The sequence below is a fragment of the Anarhichas minor genome, unplaced genomic scaffold, assembly GCF_050575085.1.
Source record: "Anarhichas minor isolate MPS153535 unplaced genomic scaffold, ASM5057508v1 ptg000040l, whole genome shotgun sequence".
NCBI classification, from domain to species: domain Eukaryota; kingdom Metazoa; phylum Chordata; class Actinopteri; order Perciformes; family Anarhichadidae; genus Anarhichas; species Anarhichas minor.
This window is the reverse complement of record NW_027466486.1, coordinates 3,407,492-3,416,384: the sequence shown is the minus strand read 5'-3', so window position 1 is coordinate 3,416,384 and position 8,893 is coordinate 3,407,492. Positions and strand designations below refer to the sequence as shown.

Genomic DNA, 8,893 nt, shown 5'->3' with positions numbered 1-8,893 from the left:
TCACTCAGGTACGCTACATTTGTGGACGAAGGTGTAATGCATCTTGTCTTGTCATGTATGAGAATAAGCATTGTGTTGGATGACAATGTAAGGCAATGTGCTGTGAAATGCTGCAAAAATAAATCATCCCACCTTTGTTTTTCAGATAACTCTCTCTCTCTCACTATGCGGGAAACAACTAAGATGGCATTCCACTAAACCAGGACAAACGAGAGAGGTTGCAGAAAACGGAGGCAAGGCTGCGAGAGAAAAACCCGATCTTCTTCTGAATCTATATTCGGATAAAGAAAATCTCTTCTTCCACAGTGCTGTACATGATTGTTTTCACAAGAAAACAGTAAAAGTACAAAAGGAAAAGTATCAAAGCAAGAACTTCCCACTCTTCCTTGTGAAATTCTTTCCTTTGACTCTGACCCTTGACCTTTTAGCGCTTAGTATGACCAGTCTGGCAGGGAAGCTAGACCCCCGGAGGGTACAATGGCGCTCGACGTGGAACACCTTTACGTCCCGTGTCCTGAGGACCAAACCTGTGGAGTCCATGTTGGATTCGGCCGTGACGGGCACCAGCTCACATGGGACCAGACTGGCGCGGGTCTTATCTACAGTGGACCTGGTGTCGCTGGGCGTGGGCAGCTGCGTCGGAACGGGGATGTATGTGGTCTCGGGGCTGGTCGCCAAGGAGATGGCCGGCCCGGGGGTCATTGTGTCCTTCATTATCGCCGCTGTGGCCTCCATACTGTCAGGTGAGACAAGCAAATGCACACATGAATTTATTTTTTCTGCTGTTAAACACTCTCTTACTGTCTCACGCACACACACACATGCACACACAAGGCTGATTATAACATAGTATAGGCCACAGTATGAAGGTTACTGTCATACTTATCCCCATCACACTGATACAGTATTATTTATATGACCAGCCTTTTAATATCTATGCATTTAGATCAAGGGCAAAGACATTATACGGGCGAAGCTGTAATATAAAAGGCACTCGGGGGATATTTGAGTACAACCTTAATGCTCCTATCAATACTTCAACTCAGCCTTTCACGCATGATACTGCAGTCAAATCAGTGTTATGAATGTGTGTCTGTTTCTGTGTCCTCCTCTGTCCCACAGGAGTGTGTTATGCAGAGTTTGGCGTGCGGGTGCCTAAGACTACGGGTTCGGCCTACACGTACAGCTACGTGACCGTGGGCGAGTGCGTGGCGTTTTTCATCGGCTGGAACTTGATTCTGGAGTATCTGATCGGCACTGCGGCGGGGGCGTCGGCTCTCAGCAGCATGGCTGACTCGCTGGCCAATCACAGCATCAGCAACTTCATGATTTCACACATTGGAACGCTCAACGGCCTGGGTGAGTGGGGAAGGACGTGTGGCTGACAGCTGGAGTTTTACGTCAAGAATTATTACGATTTGCTTCTGATTTTGAAACCGAGTTATTGTGAGTTTTAGTTTGAGGATTTGGATCAATATGAGATGTAGGTAATGTCTCAGATTTGCACTGCTGCTGTCACTAATACAGTAGAGATGGTTTAACTCATGCTGTTTCATAATGCTGGGGAAAAATACTCTAAATACCTTGGAAATAGCTGAAATATAATATATGGACAGTATTTTATAGCAAATAGAAGGCGTTTCTATTAACAAGGGAGAATATGATCCCAGCACATCTTTTATTTTGATTGCAGTAAAATAGTATTTGGAGCCTTTTTACTCGACTTTTTATTTACAGCTCATCATCTATCAGATAAAGTCCACTGTCAAGCAAAGATTGCTTTAAAACCTATAAACAGACATTCAGCCAAGAGAGACAGCATCTCTTTTACTCCCCCACCCTTCACAAGAGGGTCAGAGATGGGTCTTGTTCAAATACTTATTTGTGTAGTGGCTTTATCCTGAGTTATCCTGGATTGAAAGAGAGCTATGTCAATCTGTTGACCCTAAAGAAACAGATTTAATAAACTCTTATCTTTGCCGTCGGTCCGTATTCTTGCAGTAATGTGTGTAATGCTTGTCCTCGGTGTCATAAGTTGCCTTCTCAACATGTAACGGAAGCAAATTGTCATCTGTATCACTGGTGAGATTTTGTGAGACAGAGTCTCAATGCACGACTGTATTTGAATGACAGTTATTATTTTAATTCCTGATTTTATGAAAATGAAAGTAACATCATCCGGGAAATGATCAGTATCAGACTTTTTGTTTTCCTTGGAGCATCGAAACGATGTTTCACTGCTTATCCTGGAAATCATCTCATTATGGAAAGTAAGAGCGGACGTAGCATCTTGGATTTCTAAATGATTCATGAAACACAGTTTTCCAGATCATAAGCCGAACCATGAGGGGGATGCCTGATAATGTGGTGTAACACTATATCTGATTTGTGTGCCAGCTGTGTCTGGGTGACACCGCCCTGACAGTCTCTTCCTGTTGGACACTGTCAAAGCGGTGTTAGTGGTCACATGATGAGCAGCGTGGCCAGCTGTTTCATGCCATAATGGAAAATTAATGTTTTCCTTTTCCTGCTGGAGATAAACGTCTGTTTCTCCACACCACAAGGAAAGTGTGGAATAGCTCAAAATATGTCTCGTTAGTTTATGTGTGACCACCTGTGTGTATTTATAAAGACCGAGTTCCTGTGCACTGTTGAGTTGGGCAGAATAGTTATTAATATTTTGTAACGGTGCATTCAATGCAATTCTTTAATGTGGTTGACAGTTTACTGTACCTTTTTGTTGATGTTGCAAATATAAGTATATTCAATTTTGGCAAGGCTAAGACCAATTAAAGAAATTGTTTGAAAGTCCCTTTTGATGTTTCAAGAAAACACAACATTTTGGCAAAGATGACCTGACGGCTAACTTTTATATACCAAACTTTGCAATGATCCATGTGTCCACGATAGATTGTTCAATCTTATCCTCACTGCTGACTCTTATCCATACACTGTGCTTAGTGACTGTACAATGGGAAAATGGCCACAAAAAAACCAAAACAAAGAATACAAGGTGTTTCTGTGTGTGATAAGTAGCAAAACCTGCCAATGGAACAAGCGAAAATCCTATTGAACATTTTGAAATAAGATGTAACATTCAGGCCTTTCAGGATAAACAGAGATCTCGAAATTAGCTCAAAAGAAGGATTTTCTTGACAACAAAATATATTCAAGATACATACAAACAAAGGTCTTATGTCTCACTGAAATTTTAGGTGATTGTGTCTTCTATTTATAATTCTTTGTTATACAAGTAATTAGACAAATATCCTTGGTAAGATTTAGCGTTTTTTGAGTGGCTTTTGAAGTAGTCTATAGTGGTCTACTTACTTGAAACTTGAACGTTCATTCTTGATTTTGCGAAACATATCAACACGTGGTCTAACTTAGTTGTTGTTTGCAAAGCTTTCATTTCGCTGCCTTCCTCAACGGTTGCAATTTGCTCACTCAAACTCCAACTAGCTGAGCAGCTGCATTTGCTGAGAAAGGGAAGGCAACAAACTGTTGGAAAAAGCCTTTGAAAGTTTTTGGAAGCAAATTTGGATCGCCCACCACCACCACTACGGTGCTTGGATTTCACAGGTACAATGTGTACAACTATAATATCTGTGTGCTAATCCCAACCCCCTCCTGTAGGTAAAGGGGAGCAGTCGTACCCAGACCTGCTGGCGCTGCTGATAGCGCTGCTGGTGACAGTGATCGTTGCTTTGGGAGTGAAGAACTCTGTGGGCTTCAACAACGTGCTGAACGTCATCAACCTCATCGTGTGGGTGTTCATGATGATCGCTGGGCTGTTCTTCGTCAACGGAGAGAACTGGGACGAGGGGAGATTCCTGCCCTTTGGCTGGTCAGGGGTACGTGCGCGCACACACACACACACACACACATACTGAGTGGGAGTAAGGGAGGTTTTGATTACGACCCCATCTGCTACATCTTTGTGTGAATCATTTCTCGTGCTTCTGCTCTGTTCCAGGTGATGCAGGGTGCAGCCACCTGTTTCTATGCCTTCATTGGATTTGACATCATTGCTACAACAGGAGAGGAGGCCAAGAGTCCCAACACCTCCATCCCCTACGCCATCACTGCCTCACTCATCACCTGCCTCACTGCCTATGTCTCTGTGAGTTTTACCTTGAAGACCGCAGACATATTACACAAATATGTACACAAACATGAATAATTATTGCTTCATTCGTCTCCCTTTGTTAGCATTCCACAGCATGAGACTGCAAAGCACTCAAAGTATCACCGCAGCTGCTAAACACAGTTTTCATGACTGATTTGAATGTTTTTTGGCATGCACAGTGGCAATGAGGTAAAATAATGACTTGTCTCACTCCAGACTCCAATTTTAGAAAATACAATTTTTATGACACAGATGAATATGATTACATCGATTGTGGGAAGACAGCAGGCTACAGTCACAGTTTGTAATTCATACACGCACATTTAATCACTGAATTGAGAACTAAACAGAATTTGAGTACATGTTTTGGTCCTTTTGTGGCATAACCATTCAATTTTGATCTGCATCTACTTGTATGTTCATCATTCTTCATCTTCATGCATTATCTTTAGCGCTGCCTTCGAGTTCTTATCAACATACTTGTGAATACAGACTGAAAGTGTTATCCCAAATTTGGAGATGTGTCTGACACAAGGATGGAAATATCGAACATCAAGATGCTTCCCCCTGCACTCTAACTGTGTGGGTGTGTTCCACACAACTAATCTTTACATATTCAGCTCGCACAGCCGACCAGATTTCTGACTTTAACACGTTTGTGCTGGATGGTTGTTGCTATGGTTGCTAAGGTACAGTGTAACAGCGGCCTATCAGGAGGGAGAGTTTTTTCGACATCGCCTGGGGCCAAAGCTTGCACCAACTTCAAGACTCAACTACTTGTCTTTGAATACCTCGTCTTTCTCTTTCTCTCCCAGTCCCATCTATTTCTCCAAGTAACCCTTCTCTTGTGCTACAAAATCTATTTTCTCAGCTTCTTATAATCTCCATCTTCCTTCGAACTCTCACTCTTTCGGCATCTTGGAATAACTTTTTTACTCCCATCAGGATTCTGTAGCTGCTGCAGTTTAAGATCCAGGATTACTTAAATCATTAAGCACATTACATGTCACATAATGTATCTGATAGAGAGAGTGTAACTTCAACCGAAATCAACAAAATGAGACCTTCATTCGGTGCTTCCTCTGAACGTTTTTCCATGTTGAATTACCTCACATCTACAGTATGCTCCTAAGTGGGTGTTGGTACATACTATTCTGTCAAGAGGGCAGTGAGGTTGGTGCTTTTGGGGAAACATGAATGTGCAAGCTGAAAATTAGCTGACAGCGAGCTAAATTGGGCCCCTTAGGACGCAGTTTGGAATCAGCGTTGCTCTCTCAGACAAATATGTTAAATCAGGATTTGTTTTAGGATTCCCTCTAGATTAGTACAGTCCCCTTTCACTGCTTCACACACTGTCGAGTGTTGACCAGGCTTTGTCCAGATTGGACAAAGGGTTAAAGGGCACCAGGCTACTACAGCAGGAGGGAAATTATCTATATATCTTCCTCTCTGTGATGGTAAGCCTTTTTTTTTCATCCCTCTCTTTTTCTGCAATCTGTTCAAGCAAATCCCTCACTTTTGCAGCACAGTATCCGTGACAGATGGCCCTGCATGATTTCACACGTCAGACACAAGGAGCAAAATTGCGCGCAGGCGTACACACATGCACACACAGAGGGAGAGAAGCATTGCTAATGAACACTTTGCATGTGATGCGGTGTGATGAACGCGCTAGCTGTGTAAAGCTATGCTGTAAGCATGTAGCTCAGAGGTTCATCAAACGGTCTAACTACAAGGCCCATTTAGTGGCTTTTCTGGAGCTTTTGATCATATCATATGATCTTCATCAGCGGATGGAGTTGGTCGAGTTTTGTCCTTTTAAAAGCTGGAAAAAGGTCCATTTAGTAGCTTTTCTGGAGCTTTCAATCATATCACATAATGTTCATCAGCTTTCTTTGATGTTTTTTTATGTTTTTTAAAAGAAAAAATACAAAATTCTTTGGAAAAGTGAGTAATGACCTGCATTGGAGTCTGCCACAGTGTTTTTATATCCTACCACTGTAGGTGCCAAATTCTACACATAGTATCTTTATATGACACTACATACATATTTCTATACCTTTGGCAGAGAGCAAAATTGTTGACTAGCTCCTCTCTCCAGAAATGTAGCAATATTTCAGGCTGAACACCAGGTTACCCTTTTATATATTTTGATATTGCAACAAATAACTCTTTATTAATTAACAAACTCTTTGTATCCAACCCTCTTCCTTCCAGGTTTCTGTGATCCTGACTCTGATGGTGCCGTACAATGAGATTGACGCAGACGCCCCGCTCATGGAGATGTTTGCCGTGCATGGCTGTATGTTTGCAAAGTATATCGTGGCGGTGGGCTCCATAGCCGGACTCACTGTATCCCTCCTGGGGTCCCTGTTCCCCATGCCCAGGATCATCTATGCCATGGCGGGGGACGGACTGCTGTTTAAGTCAGTCCACACAGTTATTTACTGCTCATTATTTTTCATGTCAATCTAAATGAGGTGTGCAACTGAGTCTCAATCAACTAATTTGTGTGTTTGTGTGTGTGTGTGTGTGTGTGTGTGTGTGTGTGTGTGTGTGTGTGTGTGTGTGTTTAGGTTCCTGGCCAATGTGTCTTCCTACACAGAGACCCCTGCTCTTGCCTGTGTGGTGTCGGGCTTTCTGGCTGCCCTGCTGTCCCTCCTGGTGAGCCTCAGAGACCTCATAGAGATGATGTCCATAGGAACCCTGCTGGCCTACACCCTGGTGAGTCAATAATGAGGATGGACACAGCTATTATAGACCATATGGGTACATGCAGGGTGCATCTGAGTTATTATATTTAGCTCAATGTATTGAAGAGATTTATTCTGAGACACGTACAAATGAGCCACTGGTACTGATGCGTGAATGAAATGCTGAAAACGCAATGCTCAGTGACGTCAGTAGATTTAAAGAAAAAACAAATGAACCAAATTTTGTCCAATTTTCAGAAGAATTGGATACTAAGAAAAGCACTTTCTTATGACAATGGGGTATTTCCGCTCTTAAAAGAAAAACAAATTCTACCCCCTCCTGGTCTGCAGGTAAGCCTGTGTGTACTCCTGCTGCGTTACCAACCTGAGGGCGACATCCACGGCTTTGTGAACTTCCTCTCCGAGGAGCAGAACAACAAGAGAAAGGAGGGCGTTCTGGCTGAGTGCGAGAAGGACGCCTGTTCACCAACCAGCGAAGCAGATGAGTATGGAGGTCCGGCTACTAATACCTGTGGAGCCAAAAACCTGCCGTCACTGGGCGACAACGAGATGCTGATAGGCAAACCAGATAAAACCATCTACACTGCCAGCCACCCAAACTATGGCACAGTGGATATGACCAGTGGCATTGAAGCAGAGGAGTCAGAGGGCGGGGTGTCCCGGCGGTTGAAGAAGCTCATTGGACCACACTACTACACCTTGAGGATCCGATTGGGCCTCCCGGGAAAGATGGATAGGCCAACTCCAGCCACGGGGAAAACCGTTACTGTGTGTGTGCTCCTCCTCTTCGTTTCCATCTTTGCTTTCTGCTCCTTCATCATTTTTGGTGAGGCACACATGGACGCATTTCAGACAGGTAATTACTGTATAATGTCACCGTAAATTAATTGTTTGCTTTATTCCTTGTTTCCTCAGGATCGAGCAGTATTGGGGAGGGTCGCTGGTGGGCTTTGCTGCTATTAATCTTCTTCATCATCTTCCTTGCCTTGCTCGTCATCATCATCCTCCAGCAGCCAGAGAATCCTAAGCGGCTGCCCTACATGGCACCCTGTGTGCCCTTTGTACCTGTTTCAGCCATGCTGGTCAACATCTACCTCATGCTTAAACTGTCTGCCATCACATGGATACGATTCTCAATCTGGTGCAGCGTGGGTAAGCCACCAGCTCACTGAATGACAGTTTGTCTTGCATTTAGGTTCATAACTGTCATCCCAGACAGAAGGGAACATTTTTAGTGATACACTTTATTGACTTTAATGACAGATTTTTCATCGGCTCCGTGAGTCAGTCAAATCTAATGTGTGTCTCACTTACTTGCCGTTTGTTTTTTTTATTTAAAAAAAACCAGGAAGACTCATTTTTACTTTATTTTTTGCCTCAGTTGTATCTGTTTGTACAACTGTATTTGTCTGTGTGTGTGTGTGTGTGTAAATGCTCTGAGCATGCAGTTTATCTTACCATTTTGTCAATTCTTTATCATTTTTACTGCTTACATAAAGACAGAATCAGTGTCCAGCAGGGCTGTTTTTGTTCGTACACAAACACTGGTGGGCATCTGGACATTTTGTCTTTATTTTGTGAGTAGGATTGCAGTATTCTTCTGACTCACTCAGAGTGGGATCAATTGTTTTTAAGATGATAGAGAGTTTATTCTTTCTAAGTGCTTTTAAATTTGTTTTTGAGCTCTTGAAATAGTACCGTAAGCTGTGGTTATGTGTGTGTTTATGCTGATATTTGTCTGTGTCCCTCAGGTGTGATCATCTATTTTGGCTACGGCATGTGGAATAGTAAGCTGGAGATCAAGGCAAGAGAGAACGAGGTGCACGCCTCCACCTACCAGCGCTATGATCATGGCGTGGACGAAGGCTTCTGCGGCTTTGACGACGATTTCTACCCGCCCACCACTGAGCCCTGGAGTGCGCCGGAGGGGGGATCGGGGCCCACACCGCCCCCTAAGGCGAAACCCGAAAGTGAGGGGGCGCCATCGAAAAGTGGAGGCAGGACCATTGCCAATCACGGCCTCGCGGAGGAGGATCCGATGGATCTCTGA

At 43.5% G+C, this 8,893-nt stretch overlaps 1 protein-coding gene across 1 annotated transcript; it reads left to right on the top strand.

Annotated features, from left to right (window-relative positions):
• Nucleotides 1-436: 436 nt before the first annotated feature.
• Nucleotides 437-8,893, top strand: slc7a14a (solute carrier family 7 member 14a). Its single transcript, XM_076108127.1, has 9 exons — nucleotides 437-743; nucleotides 1,123-1,359; nucleotides 3,637-3,854; nucleotides 3,977-4,123; nucleotides 6,347-6,555; nucleotides 6,706-6,853; nucleotides 7,174-7,669; nucleotides 7,759-7,995; nucleotides 8,595-8,893. Exons 1-9 carry the CDS (start codon nucleotides 437-439, stop codon nucleotides 8,891-8,893), a joined length of 2,298 nt encoding a protein of 765 aa, XP_075964242.1.